The 19,871-nt window shown below is 34.6% G+C and overlaps 1 protein-coding gene and 1 pseudogene across 16 annotated transcripts in view; one reads left to right on the top strand and one right to left on the bottom strand.

The window, feature by feature from the left end:
• The first annotated feature begins 641 nt into the window (after positions 1-641).
• Positions 642-19,871, top strand: part of LOC139784427 (ABC transporter G family member 20-like) — a 40,512-nt gene continuing 21,282 nt past the window's right edge. The window contains exons 1-6 of one of the 16 annotated variants that reach the window (XM_071723606.1): positions 645-700; positions 1,667-1,987; positions 14,979-15,120; positions 18,941-19,185; positions 19,378-19,555; positions 19,634-19,727. In XM_071723606.1, the coding sequence (XP_071579707.1) occupies positions 15,017-15,120; positions 18,941-19,185; positions 19,378-19,555; positions 19,634-19,727 (621 nt within the window). In that variant the 5' untranslated portion in view covers positions 645-700; positions 1,667-1,987; positions 14,979-15,016. The other 15 variants (XM_071723609.1, XM_071723598.1, XM_071723597.1 and 12 more) reach the window with 15 other exon arrangements.
• LOC139784426 (uncharacterized) lies at positions 15,570-18,758 on the bottom strand (annotated as a pseudogene).

Below are 19,871 nucleotides of genomic sequence, written 5' to 3'. Positions count from 1 at the left end.
TGAATCCGCGAAACGTAATACTATTAATAACAATGTGCATATATCTTAATGGGACTATTTACTATCAGAAATTATATATTAATTGCAATTAAATTCACATTAACTGCCAATAATGAAAATTATTTAGTCATAAAAATTTAGTCATAAAGATAAAATTACCCAGATAACATGCATGTCTTAAAGACGTCTTAAAAGAGACTTCTTCAAGACTTTCCGAATAGACGTCTAAAAGTTGTCTTCTATAAAACATTTTTTAGAACATTATAGATATTTACATTAACTGCGTTCCAATATGTAACGTGACGTACAATTGACGACAGAATAGAAACAAATTTTTTTTGGAACATTTTTTCCAGAGAACACTTAGATGTCTTAAAGGGGTCTAAAAGACGTGTCTTATGTTTTTATAAGACGTCCAAAGTGTCTTTTAGACAAAAACGTATTGATAAGAAGAAAAATATGATTGAAGAGCTAGTGCTGCTTGATAAATAGGTATATATGAATAATTTAATATCAAGAGGCATATGTGTCACACGCTAAGTGTCGCTAAGTATATTTACAATAGAGATCGCGGTTTTTTTAAAGAAAGTTATGTAAGTATTAAATCATTGATATACCGGTGTATTAAATAATTCCAACTTCTGTCTTCTATTCTTCCTCTTGTTAACACGTTTTCAAACAGTTTCGCCTTAATTGTGTGGTTGTATGACATTAAATAATGCAAAATATCTGAGTGTCAAATTAGCTGGCAGTAAACATAGGGAGCTTTCCAGCAAGTGACACAAGCCGACACAAACGTCGTTCTATCTTTCTTTTTTGGCAATGAGTAACAAAGACAAAACGATACCTGTGTCGACTTGTGTCGCTTGCTGGAAAGCTCCCATATTTACAGGCTATAACAGCGTTCCGGTACTGCCAGTACTGAAAATCTGTAGTTTACTCGAATAAGTCACGTACACTATAGATTTTCAGAACGCAGTCTTAGTTATATCTAAATTGGTCACGTCGTGTTTTTGGTTGATAAATGTTACAGTTGACAATGACTGCATTCCGATATTTGCTACCAGTACTGAAAATCTATAGTGTACGTTGAGGACAGAAAGGTTGTCCGGTTGAGTTTTGGAATGCATCCTATTTGGAAGTGGATAAGCACTAATGAGCACGCAGCTTGCACAGTGATTCATTATAAGAGCAGACAAATAAGATGTCAAATATATTGAAATGTTACAAGAATTGGTAATTGCTGATGACATGCATGGTAACTAGATATTAAATATATAGAATGCGTTCCGGGACTCAACTGGACAATTTTTCTGTCCCCAACTGTACACTATAGATTGTCAGTACTGGTAGTAAATATCGGAAAGCAGTCATTATCAACTGTAACATTTATCAACCAAAAACACGATGTAATCAATTTAGATATAACTAAGGCTGCGTTCTGAAAATCTATAGTGATGACTTATTCGGGTAAACAGATTTTCAGTACTGGCAGTGAGTACTGGGACGCAGTTATAGCCTGTGAGTATTTACTGCCAGCTAATTTGGCACTCAGATATTTTGCATTATTTAATGTCACAACCACACACACTAAAAGAAAAATTTTTTGTATTTGCGATTATAATTGCATAGTAAAATAATTATGGTAGAGGTTACCATTTTATAGTTACTATTGCTATAATATTAGTAAATATTGTTGCGTGCGTGTCGCCCGGTACGCTTTTCGTCCGCGAGTCAGCTGACCGATCAATATATCGATCGGCTCCGTAAAACAGTGGTTGCCTGGACAAAACAAACAATTAATTTAAAAAAACAGGACTTGGCGGTTCTTGCTTTGAGGCAGACGTACGAAAGCCTCTCTCGTGTACGGAATATTTATAATAAAGTTGTGGTGGTTAACAAAGAACGACGCCTATATTTATTTACCGCGAACGCGACTCGGCATGAGTGTGAGTGCGTGAGTGAACAGGGAAAATCCGGTGCGGCGGTAGACGCAACAATATAACCTTACAATAGTTGCAGTTATTACAATTTCACTATAATTTTTAGTTGTCCCCACCATAATTTTGGTAACTATGAAGAAGAGGGGCTTCCTCACCGATTTGGCTAAAACTTCACAATTTTGTGTATTTTGATGCGTAAAATATGAATCTGTAAGTTAAAATTGTCGCTCTCAATTAGGAAAAAAGTTAAGTACTAAAGTTGACAATTGGGTTTTTGAACGTAATTTTTTTTTATATATTTAAAAAGTTTATATGCATATGTTTTATAGAAAAAAAAGTTTTTCTTCTTTTTCGTAATATTAACGGAGATATAGGTTTTATAAAATATTACTTCAAACTCATAGCCGATGACGCGCCGATCACGCCCGAAGTTACCCGAGCGGTCTGTGACGTCACAATGTTATATGCCGTAATACGATATCTATTGAGATTTCGATCTTTTAATAGAAATGGCAATAATTAAAACGTATAGGACGTGTTTCGTCCCTCTCTCTGGTAGTACAATCAAAAGTACACCAAATAAAGTGTTCGCGACAGTGCCACAAGACGTGAAACTTCGTCAAAAGTGGTTTAATGCCGTTCGGAGAGACAACCTCAAAAACAGCAAATCGAACTTCTTTTGCTGTTAAGACCATGCTCCGAATCTTATGTTCAGGACATAAGGCCCTTGCACAATGCCAGGCAACAGGCAATAGGAACAGGGAATAGAAATCAGAAATCATGTATAATTGTGCAGAATAAACAGTTACACAGGCAATAGACATAGAGTTTCCGTCACGTTGAAAATTCTGTGCTTGCCTGTTGCCAATAAATCATAGCATTCGAGTTTTTTAGGTTGTAATTAACGTATTTGGTTATTTCCTGTTCCTGTGGCCTGTTGCCTGACATTGTGCAAAGGTCTATACTCGACGTTTCACAATGCACAGATCTCCTTCACGTCTTAGTTGGACATAACCTACAGCTGCATCTCCGTAGCTCACACGACAGTTCCTTTAAATAATTTATTGTTATAAAAATCTCGTAGTAATGTTATTTGTTAATGAACAGTTACACATTGAAATGTAATTATTTTAACCGAATAAGTAACATTAACTTCGCCAGTCAATAATTAACACAATTGAGAATTTAATTGACTATACTGGCAATGATTATAATCGTGGTAACGATTATAATCGTCATGACAAATCATCACCGAGTTTCGACCAAAGATTCTGGTCATTCTAAAGTTGATCCAATTTTAGATGCTTATAACATCTAAAATTACATCAACTTTAGAATGACCAGAATCCTTGGTCGAAACTCGGTGATGATTTGTCATGACGATTATAATCGTTACCACGATTATAATCATTGCCAGTATAGTCAATTAAATTCTCAATTGTGGTAATTATTTTACTTATAATGAAGCTTTGGCACAACGTATTTCTGGAGCATTGAAACGATTGCCATCTCTGAGAAACTCTAGCATCGTAAACATGTTAATTTGCGGCAAAATATTACTATTTGCTTTCACGAAGCCTTTTTCACACATTACTCCGTCGAAATTCGGCTAAATGATCAAATTTATTAATAATTTTAAGTCGTTTCGGAGAACTGTAATTCTATAAACACATCGTATCCAGTCTTCGTAGCGTGACCATATAACATCGTGACGTCACGAGCCCGTACGCCAATCGCGTGGCGTTTCATGATCAAGTGACAAATCTTGAATTTTTACGTCGATAAAATTATTAATAATAATTTACAGGTTTACACAAAAATTTTTTTTTCATTTTTGTGTTTTGGTGTTATTAATACACGTTTACATAAAAAAATATATATATATAATTTTTTTTCAACAACCCAATTGCGTGGTTAAGATATCTGTCGTACCGACATAATGTAGACGCACATGACCATGCGCAGTGACATAAAAGTGTGCGAAATTATAAATGTGGTGTAATAGTGCAATTGAATAGGTCACGTGTGACAGCTGTCTGATAGGTAAGTCATAAATATAACAATTTGAAATAATTTTTTTTTTTTTATCACAAGTCATTGTACATCTCATTACATTATATGTTATTACAAGCCAAAATGCAACTGCATGAGTTTTTGGCAATAACTCACGATAGGGAAAAATTAATACATTATCTATACTATTATTATAAAGCAACAGGGTTTGCAGTTTTTTTGTTCGCTATGATCTCGAAAACCAATGGACCAAATTTTTACCAAGCCTATATGAAATAGGGGTAGAATTTTCCGGGGAGTGTTATAGGGTGTATAGTTTTTCGTTACCGATCTTTTGGAAACCGGTTTTTGTAATTTTTTCAATTTTTCGGGAAATAATTGACGGAATCTCAAAGAATTGTATATAAAACAGGGGTTGAATTTTCCGGGAAGTGCCATAAAGTGTATAATTTTTTGTTACCGATTTCTTTGGAAACCGGTATCAGAAGTTTTTCGAATTAGCCTTTTTTTTGTTCGCTATGATCTCGGAAACCAATGGATCAAATTTTTACTAAAAGTATATGAAATAGGGGTAGAATTTTCCGGGAAATGTTATAGAGTGTATAGTTTTTTGTTACCGATTTTCTGGAAACCGGTTTTTTTTAATTTTTCTAATTTTTCGAGAAATAATTGACCGAATTTTAAAGAATTGTATATAAAATAGGGGTAGAATTTCCCGGGGAGTGCTATAAACTGTATAGTTTTTTGTTACCAATCTTTTTAGGAACCGGTATCTTTTTGGAAATTGGTTACGAAATTTTTCCAATTTTTTAGGAAATAATTGAGTGAATCTCAAAGTATTGTATACGACAGAATTGCATTTCAGTCGATAAAAAAGTAATATTTTTCAATTTATAGCATTTTAGAGAGAGAGAGGAGGGAAAGGGGAGAGAGAGGGAGAGAGAGGGAGAGGGGGAGAGAAAGAGAGAAGGGAAAAGAGAGAGGGAGAGAGAGGAAGGAGAGAGAGAGAGAGAGAGGGGAAGAAAGGGAGAGAGAGAGAGAGGAGGGAGAGAGAGAGAGAGAGAGAGAGAGAGGAGAGAGAGACGAGAGAGAGAGAGAGAGAGAGAGAGAGAGAGAGAGAGAGAGAGAGAGAGAGAGAGAGAGAGAGAGAGAGAGAGAGAGAGAGAGAGAGAGAGAGAGAGAGAGAGAGAGAGAGAGAGAGAGAGAGAGGGGGGGGAGAGAGAGGGGGGAGAGGACGAGAGGGCGAGAGGGAGGAGAGGGAGAAAGAGAGAGGGAGAGGGCGAGAGGGAGGGGGAGGGGGAAAAGGAGAGCGAGAGTCTTATTACATATGTCCTACGGGGCGAAGCCCGGGTAACCAGCTAGTTTAATTGAAACTAATTTGATAAATAGTGAAATACATTGTCCAAAGTGCAATAACAAATTAAAAATAAACAGAAGTAACCTTTTGTTTTGTTGCCAAAAAGTATTTTATGAAAAAAATAAGCATAAAAAATATATGAAAAAACAATGTGCCTTTAAAGCAAGTGCAAAACTTGATACTTGGTTTAGCAAGTCTAAATTGAGCTTGAAAACGGTATGCAGAATGACTGCATATTTTATCATGTTAAGACCTCCTCGACAAGACTTCTTGTGTACAGAATTAAAAATTTCTTGTCATTCGGTTGTTGATTGGGTTTCTTTTTGCTGAGAAGTAAGTATAATTTAATACAATCACCGCGTCGACTCTCTTATTGCCAATTTCTTTTGTTGTTCCTTATTAATACATTTAATACATTAAATATATTAATATATTAATGTTATTATGTTGAGTATTAGTATATTGATATGTTACATATTTGTAAAATTTATAATATAAAAAATGTTATAGGTTTGCCTATACTGGGCTAAAACAAATACTACAAAACTTAGAAGACCCAATACTATCGTCGAGATAGACGAAGCAAAAATCGGCAAGAGAAAATATAATCGTAGCCGTCTTGGTGGATATGAGCGCAATACACGCAAAGTTTTCTTGTGCCAGTTCCAGATCGCACAGAAACAACTCTTCTCAATATGATAAAAGAATGGATCCTACCTGGGACGACAATAATGTCAGATTGTTGGAAATCATATGACTGTTTAAGCAGGGAAGGCTTCTAACATCTGAATGTGAATCACTCCATTGTAGGAAAATGGGCAGATATGATGCAGCGTTTTGTATAAATGTATATATCTCTTTTAATAATATCTTCGTTTTACAAGAAGTAATCAGGGCGCGTACAACCACAGAAAGTGAGATAGGTAGAAGCGATTCTCTGATAGGGCGAAAAACTATGTAACTATAGATGGCACAGGAGTGCCGCCTTTATATCCCACACAGCACAACATGTTTCAAAAAGCTTTCCGAAAGATAACTTGGAAATTAATACTGAAATGTAAAATTGAAATAATTCAGAAATATTTCTGAAACGTTTCATCAAAATAATATATCATTGAAAGCTTTCCAAAAGATAACTTGGAAATTAATATTGAAATGTAACATTGAAATCATTTAGAAGTATTTTTGAAACGTTTCATCGAAATCATTTATGACCCTTTTCACTGAAATATTTCTGAAATATTACAAAACATTTCAGAGAAATATTTCGTACGTAATGTCAAAATACATATCATTGAAAGCTTTCCGAAAGATAACTTGGACAATAATATTGAAATGTAACATTGAAATTATTCAGAAGTAAAAACGGAGAAGTAAAAACTTGAATCGCCAGTGAATAATTAACAATTAGCAAAAGAATTATGTTCGACCCAACTGGCAAATTTTATTGTTCACAAAACGCTACGTTTCGACTGCAGATTTCGGTCCTTTTCAAGCGTATAGAAATTCACAAATATTATTAATCAGACATAATGCCCAAACTACGCCAAATCGAAAAACTAAACCTCAAACATTGTAGCACGCAACAATAAGTATAAGTCCAAAAATAATTATATAAATCAAAACTTACATATTTGTGCGTTAAATTCACAGGAGTAAAATACAATTTAAACGGCATTTTCGTTATTCGTTTATGTCGAAGGGCATGTAAGAGCCATGCGGTGGTAAAATTTTAACTGACGAGAACAGACAAGTAATAAACAAACCAATGACGTCAATATTAAAAGCCAGGGCGTGGAGAGGGAAACAGAGAAGAAGGAGATAGAATTACGTTTCTTTTATGATATGTTCGTAGAGAGCGTTATGATTCTCCGTGCCCTTTTGTAAATTAATGGTGTCATCAAATTTTTTAATAAAAAACATCTCCGCTAATTCCCTCTTTCTAATCTGTCTCTCCTTATGTATTATTTCTGGCTTCCCCCAATCGAAATCATGCTCACTCACTACAGAATGCTTGCTCGCCGGTTTTCTGATATTGTTCTGGTGTTCTTTGAGCCGTGTGCACAAATGTCTTTTTGTCTGCCCAATATACGTAGCATTGCAATCTTTACATCTCTTCGAACATATCATAAAATAAACGTAATTCTATATCCTTCTCTGTTTCCCTCTCCACGCCCTGGCTTTTAATATTGACGTCATTGGTTTGTTTATTACTTGTCTGTTCTCGTCAGTTAAAATTTTACCACCGCACGGCTCTTACATGCCCTTCGACATAAACGAATAACGAAAATGCCGTTTAAATTGTATTTTACTCCTGTGAATTTAACGCACAAATATGTAAGTTTTAATTTATATAATTATTTTTGGACTTATACTTATTGTTGCGTGCTACAATGTTTGATGTTTAGTTTTTAGATTCGGCGTAGTTTGGGCATTATGTCTGACTAACAATATTTGTGAGTTTCTATACGCTTGAAAAGGACCGAAATCTGCAGTCGAAACGTAGCGTTTTGTGAACAATAAAATTTGCCAGTTGGGTCGAACATAATTTTTTTGCTAATTATTCAGAAGTATTTCTGAAACGTTTCATCAAAATCATATATCATTGAAAGCTTTCCAAAAGATAACTTGGAAATTAATATTGAAATGTAACATTGAAATCATTCAGAAGTATTTCTGAAACGTTTCATCGAAATCATTTATGACCCTTTTCACTGAAATATTACGAAACATTTCAGAGAAATATGCAACGACGCCGCTAGGCGGCGCATAATGGTAAGACTGACTCGTAAGTAAATTTCAGTTGGGATCTAATATAAGCAGGCCTCCGGCGAAGCAAAATCATGACTATAATGAAGAATATGATTTATGAAGGACAGGAAATTGTTCCGGATCACCCTATACAGGGTGATCCGGAACAATTTGATATGAGAAAAAGTATCTGAAATAGTTTCCATATATTTCTGAAACATTTCAGAGGTATTTTCGAAGCATTTCAAAGATATTTCTGAAGCATTTCAGAGATATTTCTGAAGCATTTCTGAATTATTTCAGAAATATTTCTGAAGCATTTCAGAGATATTTCTTAGACATTTCAGAGGTATTTCTTAAGCATTTCAGAGATATTTCTGAAGCATTTCAGAAATATTTCAGAAATATTTCGGAAATCTCAGCTTCGCGGACATTTTATATTTCTGAAACATATCTGAAACATGTCTGAAATGTTCTTTTGAAAGGTTTCATATTTCATTGACAGCTTTTTGAAAGCTTTCTGAAATATTTAGGTGCTGTGTGGGATATATCATTTCCAACATCCATAAACTTTGTAAATCCAGATATCGGTAAATATAAACAGTTAAATATATACAGTCTTACAAATTAAACAATGTTAAATGTAAAAAAATGTAATATTATACTTTTATTTGTTTTATACTCGGGGCACGCGCTCCGCCTAACCGAGTAAGTAAGGAAACGATGAAAGTAGTGGTATTTCACCGGCGATGTTGCCATCTCCCACTTATGCTACACCTCTCATGTCTCCTTACAGTGCCAGACTAGAGTCAAGCTCAACAGGGTCTTCTTTCCCCGCTAATTTTTCCAAGCCCGTTCCCTTGGCAGTGGTTTCGCTAGATAGTAGATAGGGACAGTGGGAATCTCGTTAATCCATTCATGCGCGTCACTAATTAGATGACGAGGCATTTGGCTACCTTAAGAGAGTCATAGTTACTCCCAGCCGAATGTATCCAGCCGAATGGCTGGGGTAGATTGGGTCAAACTGAAAAGAAAAGTCCTGTACCATTTTGCAAAATTCGCAATAGTTAACGAGTTATTAATTGAAACGTCTGAGCGAATGAGCGCGCAAGGAGCGATAGAGGCGGGTCTCGGCGTCTCGGCTGGCACGGTGCCCGGCGCGCGGTGAGCGGTGAGGGGCGCGCGGAGCGTGACGAACGGTGAGGGGCGCGCGGCGCGTGGCGAGCGGCGAGCGACAGATGACATACACTGCATTAACCAGCACACGTATTGCACAGGCATTGCCGTAGCGTTTTACGCCTTACATAATATTAATTATTTTAACTTGAATTATGTGTAATAGAAATATTTATTTAATTTTAGTGAATTTAATTATTTTGTATGTCAAAGTTTACGATTATTTAAAGCTTTATTTAACTTTTGTTTATGTTAAAATAACTTTAAGACGTGTTAATTTTGTAAAAAATTATTGTGTTAAAGGAACTCAAAATAATATTTAATTTCTACGTGACATACATAAAATGTTAAGTTATCACGTTGACATAAATGTAACACATGAAAATGTTAAGAAAATAATAACATAGCTGTTGTATGTGTATTTTACATTGAATAAAATAATGAGTAAGGACTCTCGAAATTAAAACTTGAAAAAGGATGGCTATGAGTCAGATGCAGTTATCAGTGCGTAAGTGATCAAATCACTGATTTATTCCCTGTGTATACAATCGTACGTTTCGGCTCGGGATTGAGCCATCTTCAGCGAGAAAACTAATTAATTACTCCCCCTCTCCAATCCTGTTGAGCGAGCTTCAGGATTCAAAGATCCAAAAACCAACATTGACTATCAGATTCATATCTGTAATAAATGTTTTTCTATAAATTAAGTCAATTTAAACAACATTATTAAACTCACCCAAAAGTCAGGAGAAAAGGAAAATCACACACAAAGCCAAGTAGAAAAGCATAAAAGATCCGAAAAGATAAAGAAATACAAACAATGAGACGGAATCAACGAACTTGTCAGGACGACGGGCACAAAATATCTAACATTAGTTTAGTCACGAGTCATGGTAACAAACCTTAATAAATAAAAGCTGAGATATAAGGGTCGACAACATAAGAAAATTTCTAAAACGTGATAAAACAAAATAAGTAGTCCGTATTATAACAAGGTGTATACGCAGGCAATCAGCATGGTTTACAATTTATTTAATATTGATACATAGGCGTGGTGAAGAAATTCTGTATCTGTTTGAGAATTGAGGCTGTTCTTTTGCAGCTTGATATGCCATTTCTGACACTAATCGTTTAGCTAAAAATTGTTCTCTATCTAATATTTCGACATTCTCTTAATCAAATTCATGGTCAAAATTGATTCTGTGTTCGGTGATAACAGATTGAGTTGTCGTATTTCTACATATGGATATGATTTCTATGTTCGGAGACTCTAGTTTTTAATTGTCTCATAGTTTGCCCGACGTAGGAGACATCGCAATTTTTGCATGAAATCTTATAAACCACATTCCTGTTGGTTTGGATTGGGAGAGTCTGTCTTTCTGCGCTCTAATAAATTTTCGCATTTTATTTAAGCTAAAAAACGAAAGATTAACATCTAGATCTTTCGTAACATTTTTAAACTTCTCCGCAATGTTTGAAACGTAAGGAATAGTGAACCAGATGCGTTGTTCCTCGTTATCGTTACTTGATGGTGACGGTTCATTTTGTTTGCGTGTACATTTATTGAGGAGATACTTAATTCTAATATTAATTGTGTTAAAAATAAATTGTAAAGGGTAGTCATTCTTTAAAGAGTGTCTATTATAAATTTTTTGGATGTAACCATCATTAACAACAATAATATTTTAGAATTTGACTGGTTTCACAAACCGACCTTCTCGGACCGTTATTTAAATTTTATGTCGCAGCATCCTATTTCTCAAAAAAGAGGCACGGTAATGGGCATGGTAGATAGGGCGTTTTTACTATCACATCCTAAATTTCATGCAAAGAATATAAAATTTATTAGAGCGCAGAAAGACAGACACTCTCCCAATCCAAACCAACAGGAATGTGGTTTATAAGATTTCATGCAAAAATTGCGATGTCTCCTACGTCGGGCAAACTATGAGACAATTAAAAACCAGAGTCTCCGAACATAGAAATCATATCCATATGTAGAAATACGACAACTCAATCTGTTATCACCGAACACAGAATCAATTTTGACCATGAATTTGATTGGGAGAATGTCGAAATATTAGATAAAGAACAATTTTTAGCTAAACGATTAGTGTCAGAAATGGCATATCAAGCTGCAAAAGAACAGCCTCAATTCTCAAACAGATACAGAATTTCTTCACCACGCCTATGTATCAATATTAAATAAATTGTAAACCATGCTGATTGCCTGCGTATACACCTTGTTATAATACGGACTACTTATTTTGTTTTATCACGTTTTAGAAATTTTCTTATGTTGTCGACCCTTATATCTCAGCTTTTATTTATTAAGGTTTGTTACCATGACTCGTGACTAAACTAATGTTAGATATTTTGTGCCCGTCGTCCTGACAAGTTCGTTGATTCCGTCTCATTGTTTGTATTTCTTTATCTTTTCGGATCTTTTATGCTTTTCTACTTGGCTTTGTGTGTGTGATTTTCCTTTTCTCCTGACTTTTGGGTGAGTTTAATAATGTTGTTTAAATTGACTTAATTTCTAGAAAAACATTTATTACAGATATGAATCTGATAGTCAATGTTGGTTTTTGGATCTTTGAATCCTGAAGCTTGCTCAACAAGATTGGAGAGGGGAAGTAATTAATTAGTTTTCTCGCTGAAGATGGCTCAATCCCGAGCCGAAACGTACGATTGTATACACAGGGAATAAATCAGTGATTTGATCACTTACGCACTGATAACTGCGTCTTACTCATAGACATCCTTTTTCAAGTTTTAATTTCGAGAGTCCTTACTCATTATTTTATTCAATGTAAAATACACATACAACAGCTATGTTATTATTTTCTTAACATTTTCGTGTGTTACATTTATGTCAACGTGATAACTTAACATTTTATGTATGTCACGTAGAAATTAAATATTATTTTGAGTTCCTTTAACACAATTATTTTTTACAAAATTAACACGTCTTAAAGTTATTTTAACATAAACAAAAGTTAAATAAAGCTTTAAATAATCGTAAACTTTGACATACAAAATAATTAAATTCACTAAAATTAAATAAATATTTCTATTACACATAATTCAAGTTAAAACAATTAATATTATGTAAGGCGTAAAACGCTACGGCAATGCCTGTGCAATACGTGTGCTGGTTAATGCAGTGTATGTCATCTGTCGCTTGCCGCTCGCCACGCGCCGCGCGCCCCTCACCGTTCGTCACGCGCCGCGCGCCCCTCACCGCTCACCGCGCGCCGGGCACCGTGCCAGCCGAGACGCCGAGACCCGCCTCTATCGCTCCTTGCGCGCTCATTCGCTCAGACGTTTCAATTAATAACTCGTTAACTATTGCGAATTTTGCAAAATGGTACAGGACTTTTCTTTTCAGTTTGACCCAATCTACCCCAGCCATTCGGCTGGATACTTTTATTTTTGACACCCTGTATATGCAGGAGCCCACACTTAACACATTGAACGCGTTTGGAGAGAAGTAAGAGCTAATATCCCACGGTATGGGACGCGCTCTTCACACTTAGTGGGATATTTAGCAAAATTTTTCTTTAAACGCGCTCATAAATATGAAGAACGTTTGAATAGTTTTTTCTGTGCGATTGCGGAATTGTATCCACCAAAGACTTGTACGAATGAAGCAAATGTCTTGGAGACTGAAACAAGATAAATTCAAGTTTATTTACATTTGCTAAACTGTGTTTTAAATTTTGCACTTGCTTTAAAGACATTGTTTTTTCATATACTTTTTATGCTTATTTTTTTCATAACATACTTTTGGGCAACAAAATAAAAGGTTACTTTTGTTTACTTTTAATTTGTTATTGCACTTTGAACAATGTATTTCACTACTTATATCAAATTATTTTTGAGTAAATAATTTATTAATCAACATTTCAAATTGTTATATTTCTAACTAACCTATCACATATAGTTGTAAAAGCATACAATTTTTTATATACTGTTCAATATATCAACTATTCTCTGTTTTAACAAAAAACATAAATTTTCTTTGGAAAATATGCAGTTTTGTTGTATTGAATATGCTATAATATATTGATAACCCAGTCAATGGGTAGGTTCGAGGTTGCAAAAGGTCAAGGATTGTTTATACTTGGCAATTTTGTTCATTTTGAGGTCCTAATGAAAACCCTAAGTTTGCGACCTCGGCAAGCTGCAAATTGCAAAAAAGCTCTCCGCTTTCCTCTGCTATAACTCGTAAACTATTAATCTGAGAAAAAAGTGTTTCAAACAAAAGTTGTAGGAAATTTTATGCTCTACAACATTGTAATAAACACTTTTGCTCTAAATTGCAGTGGAAACGAGATATTCGTGAAAAACCGGATTTTGACGCCATTTCCTCAAAATGGCAGCGCAAGCTGCAGCTTACCGAGGTCGCAAACTTGGGGTTTTTATTAAGACCCCAAAATGAACAAAATTGCCAAGTATAAACAATCCTTGACCTTTTGCATCAAAACGTCTTTTTTGTCTCCATTGACTGGGCTATGAGTTAAATGGTTAAAAAAGATAATATAAATAGAGTTTTTATAGAGTTATGCTTTTTTAAAGCAGAAAATAATTGGTATATTGAAAAGTCTCTATAAATACAAAGTATAAATACAAAGTCAAATAATGATACATAAATATGTTATGTTGTAATATTTTTTTATTATAAACGTTTATTGATATTTATTTTATTAATTATTTTTACGATTAAAGTTCAAATCTAATATTTCTTTAAAGTATACGCTATAACTGTAAACACGACTACGTCGATTTTGTCCAAGTTCCTACAAATTATGAAAAACATAAATAACACTTATTCAATATAGTTATTAACTATAACCAAAAGATTTACCTCGTGATTCAAATAAAGAAACTTATCTTTAATATTGCGTCTTTTTTCGTTTGTGTATGCACTATTTAATGTAAATGTTAAGATTTCATGTAGAAACTTTTCTGAAATTGCATTTAAATATGCAAAATTGATTATTATCATACGATTATGATCTGTCAAATTTTTCTCCCAAAACATTTTTCTAATAAATTTTGGCCATGTATTTGCATTTTCAACTACGTCTTGTACCGCAAGCCAAGGATTATTATTTATTTGTTCAATTGAATAAGCCGCATATTAACAATCTTCAAGATCAATCGTGATATAATTAAAATAAGGCGCCAGACTATTAGGAGAGATTGATGCCGTTGTACTGCACTATTATTGTAATTTTATCAAGAGACACGGTAGTGTCTCGCGCCAAGTACACGCGGAGCGAGACCGACCGTGATGCACTTTTACGTCAATGCGCATTGTCATGTGCGTCTACATCATGTCGGTACGACAGATATCCTAACCACGCAACTGTCAACTTTAGTACTCAATAACTTTTTTGCTAATTGATAGCGACAATTTTAACTTATAAATTCATGTTTTACGTACCAAAATACACAAAATTGTGAAGTTTTAGCCAAATCAGTAAGGAAGCCCCTCTCCTTCATAATTACCATAACTTTTAGTTGTCCCCAATGGGGACAACGTTTTTTCCAGAGAACACTTAGACGTCTTTAAGACGTCTATTGTAAGTGTTCTCTGGAAAAAAATGTTCCAAAAAAAATTTTTTTATTAAAAATCAATAAGATGTCAGTAAAATTATATTTTTTACTTTTTTAAAAGGCCAGTCATTCAACGACGCTTTTAAATCATGCAAGAAAAAAAATTGTTACAGTTTGGTCGCTGATCGAACAGTCATCAACATTTCGCAGAATGGTGCAGCAAGAGGCGGTGGTAGTAAGGAACGCCGTGAAGCGTTATGGAAAAGGACAGCCGGTGCTCGACGGTCTGGATATGACGGTTTCACGGGGTTCCATGTAAGTAACCATTATTTATCATGTCAATGCAAAAGATTAATCGTCTTCGCTATCAATTTCCGCTTTGAATAAAATTGTAAACGAACAATCCAAGTTTTTCAAAAAAAATCGAGAAGATACTCCCTAGGGAGAGAAAGCAATCCAACAAAGATTGCATTAATGATTAATACTCGTGATTACTTGCGCGATTTTTAATGTCATTCAGCAAACCTATATACAGCATATCTTTTGCGGTAACCTGATACTAATTTCTTCATCCTTCGATATATGTTGGAAATTGCTTCAAACTGTCGTCACGCAATTTTCCGCGTACATTTACGGATTGCTTAAATTGTCGTTGCTTGCAAAATGCACGACAAGATAATTGTATAATTTTTTAACGAATATTTAGATAAGAAAATATTTTGGAACCTATCAAAATTATTAGAATATTATTTAAAATTTGTATCTAATTTTTAAGGTAATTTTATTTATACATGGTTCTGTAGTAACGCTTCTCTAATCGCTAGCCAAATACTCGTTAATAATTCGTTAGGATTAGGGCTTATGTGAGAAAATAAAAATGTGTTAGTGTTAGCGTTGTGTAACATTAGACACATACGCTCGCACACATATGCACAAATCTCAAGGCGCACTAGAAAATTAATAGACGGACTTGATTCTCGATTCATAATTTCCGAGCCGAAATAAGATTCTTATTTCAATGCATGAGTAATCTGTAAAACTCGATATGTTCAATAACAATTTATAAGACTATATATAACTATTAGTGACCTTAGTCATATAACGACTACACGTGCCGACTTGTCAAAAAATATATGTTTTCTTGTAAATAAATCTCGAAATTCTCACATCGCATTCTCTTTCAATTCTCTTCTTGTCTGAAATTAAAGTGTCCTGGTAATCATTTCTGATGCTTTTGTCGATATTTCCGCAGATCTAGCCGTTGGCAAGATAACCGCTTCTTATAGAATCTCATCTATCGCTGAGCCGCTGTCTGATTTTATCTTTATTCTCTTATTAAAATAATTATGTTTGTCAGCAATTTTTTTTGTTAATATTTGTCTATTTCTTTTATTATATTCCTCGTTTTTATTCGAAGGAACGAGAAGTGTTCTTCGAGTCTTCAGGATGTCCTTTACGTTTATCAAGGATCCATGCATAGCATCCGTTCCCATAGGTTTCTGTTGATTAGCATCTTGCAACGAGTCTATAGCATTCTCACTTGGCGAAATTGAGGAAACACTTTCCAGTTGACTAAACCGTTCTCCATTTTTCTTGTCGTGAGGAGTACCTATAAATTTTTTCAACTTCAACGAAGTTTCGTTTTTTACGAGATTTTTATTCCTAAGTGCTTTTATTTTAGAAAAGAATGTACTATTAATGATAGAATTATCATCGGACACGTTAAATTTTCGATTAATTGGAATTTTAACAGTAGTAGGAATTTTACCCTTGATATCATCTTTGTTACGTTTTAATAATTCCGGATGATTCATAACATGTGTTTCTTCTGTAGGTGTGATATAAATACTCCGTGTATTTTTTCAAAATTTATCTTTATTTTTTTTCAGTCTTGTTAGTTTCATTAAGATTTCCTTTATTCTGTTCAGTTAAGGTTTCTTCTTCAATTTAAATAAGTGTTTCTTCAGTGTTCGAAATAATATGTCGCTTCTACCTTCCGGAATATATTTATTGTCTTTCGATTCCCCGTGCTGTTGATTATCTGCTAAATTGTCTAAAATAAGTTCAACTTGTCTTTGTACATTCAAGAGTCTCCATTTTGAGATGTAATCGAGATCATCGTGCAGTTGTCGCCATTTCATATAAAACGATTTGATTAGCCAGAATATAGCGTGTTGAACCGACTTGGCGAACTCAAGAGACAACTTATTTCTTGAGAGAAATCTCTCCATTTCCAATGCAAATTCGGGGTTAGAGAGCATCTAAAACAATAAAAAATTGTTTTTATCGAGACTCATTGAATCCTGATATTCTTATTGGATATTGGAGTACATGACGCAAAATTTTATAGTCAATTGAATTCTGATGAGTTAGTTTCTCATTGTAGTTATCACGTTCTTGCGTTATCAGTAATGTCACGCGCGGCAAAATATTTTTAATGTCACTTCCAGCCTGTATAAAAAATGTAAAGATTAATTATTCAAGCAAATAAAAAATTAAATTAACATGACAATTCAATTCTTTGATATTGCTAAGTCACGATATTGAAAAGTTAAATCTGCAAAAATCTACTAATTTGTTTATGAAACATGTCGTAATGCCGTGCTCTTTGTGAAATCAGTGTTACACACGATTTGGAAAAGTGTTTCCTTCGGTAAAGATTTTCTTGTGTATATAGGATTATTCGTCACGTTAGCTTCGAAATCACTTTGTCGAAATTTACCTCTAAAAAAGATCAGATTTATTAATTGGAAATGTTCCTCTACTAACAAATTCTTTAAATATCAAGAGTTAATTATTTTCTTAACAAAAACACCGAGATCTCCATTTATTATAAATCTTTCTTCATTGCATTAATCTTTGTAACATTACATTTCGAATAAAAAATTTCTTAAAATAAAAAGCATTTAAAATTAATTGAAAAATATATTTTCATTATTTATTCTCCGAAGTTTAACCCGACAAAAACTTTTCTTCTTTGATCGCTTATAACTCGAAAATTATTGATACGTCGATGTTTTCGCTAAGTAAAAATTTACTGTAAATTGACCAAAAAATTTGTTATTAAAAGGATATTTAGTGATTGCACCCAAACATCCTGAATATTAGAAACAATTAAGTCAATTTACTGAAATACCTAATCCTGTTTAATCCAATTTCGCCATTAATCTCGATAACTTTCCTTCCTAGATTGATTATCAAATAAACCCGCGGTTTCTTCATTCCTTGTAATTTTTCGATCAACTCATCAAGATCATCTTTGACGTTCGATTCGCTCGCGTGCAGATCGATCAACATCATGTTGTCACGTATCATTGGTATCGATCTTTGGACCGGCAAGGAGGAGAAAAGTCCTCTCGCAAGTAACAGGATCGCGATGATACTAATATGATCAACATGCCGCAGCGAGACTGAAGCGAATCGCGGGTTTGCTTGATGATTTCATCGAGTTGCACAATAGCGATCTATCATCTTTCGTCCTTCATATTGCGATTTCGCGACAATCGCACAGTGGTGCCTAAGAGAGCTCTTTGAAATTTCTTAATTATTTCGGAGAATGGAATAATCGATTTGTCACTCTTAACTGACATTTCGAGATAAGTATATAGATATTTAGAATATATTAAGGGAGGTTTATATGGGCATGTTAACATTAGATACGTATTACAGTTAAATATTTTCCACTTTTCCTCAAAATTCTAAGGTCTCCGTATTACGTTATATCGGACGCATATTAACGTCGCACAGATATATCTGATCTTTCTTTGGACGAATTTTTGAAAATTCAGATTCCATTCACCTATCACTGTGTGTTGTTAATAGTCGACCGCTAATTGCTTTTGCCAACGAGTGATCGAATGCCGTGAGATTGTGTCCAACACTTTATTAACGAGTCGCGCCTGCCATCCATCGAGACTAATTACAATACCTCGAGGGAAACTATAAATGGCCATTGTTCTTCGATGAAGTGCGAACGTGGGTAGATATAAGTTGGCAGATAAGTCGGGATTTCAAAAGGGAATCCATACTGGAGAACGATTACGAATCCGTTTATCGTGAGATTAAAGGACATATTCGTGGTTGTATGTGTTCGAATGTGTCGTGTAAACAAAAGTAAAATCTTTCCTTAAAACAGATACGGACTGTTGGGGGCCAGTGGATGCGGCAAGACCACGTTGCTGTCCTGCGTCGTCGGGGTTCGTTATCTTGACAGCGGAGAAGTGTGGGTCTTGGGGGGAAATCCGGGTGGCAAGAGCTCCGGAATTCCTGGGCCTCAAGTGGGTTATATGCCGCAGGATATCTCTTTGGTCGGAGAGTTCACCATGAGCGATGCTCTTTATTACTTCGGCAGGATCAACGGACTTGACGATGAGGAGATTGGTAGGACATAGAATGTATATAGGAAAAGAGCACTTGCAGTCGTTGCACGCGAAACATCGCGTAAATTCTGAGAAGTTTCAGTTTTATTTTTAAATAAACGTTTTTCCTATTTCTATTTTAAATTATTCATAAGATATCTCACTATAAAGTTACTTTGAAACAACTATAGCTTTTTCTTCTATTATTTTTAAGAGACGAGACAGAGGTTCTTTTCGAAGTTGCTCCAACTTCCCCCAGCAGATCACCTGGTGAAGAATATGAGTGGAGGTCAACAAAGAAGGGTTTCTTTCGCCGCCGCATTGATTCACAGTCCTGAGCTTCTGATTCTAGACGAACCCACTGTGGGCTTGGACCCAATTTTGAGAGAGAAGCAAGTAGATTTTGCTTTTTTTAAGTGCGATGAGCAAAGAATAATAAGAAAATGTTTGGACGTACCTTTTCTTTGCAGCATTTGGGCTTACCTGATCGAAATTACGCAAAAGGAAGGCATCACTGTGCTGATCACGACGCATTATATCGAGGAGACTAAAAATGCTAGTAAAGTGAGTCTTTCCATTAAATTAGTCTTGATAAAATCTATATAAAAAAATTGCTAGAAAAACATCCTATAAGTTCTTGAAAAGAGAACTACTTAGAAAAAAATTTTTTTGATCAATGACAAACACACAAATTTAATCGTGCTTAAT

This window comes from Temnothorax nylanderi, unplaced genomic scaffold, assembly GCF_030848795.1.
Source record: "Temnothorax nylanderi isolate EJ_2023f unplaced genomic scaffold, tnyl_v1.0 TNYL_tig0626_pilon, whole genome shotgun sequence".
In the NCBI taxonomy this organism is placed as follows: domain Eukaryota; kingdom Metazoa; phylum Arthropoda; class Insecta; order Hymenoptera; family Formicidae; genus Temnothorax; species Temnothorax nylanderi.
Note: the sequence above shows the minus strand (reverse complement) of the source record. Positions and strands in the feature narration are given on the sequence as shown.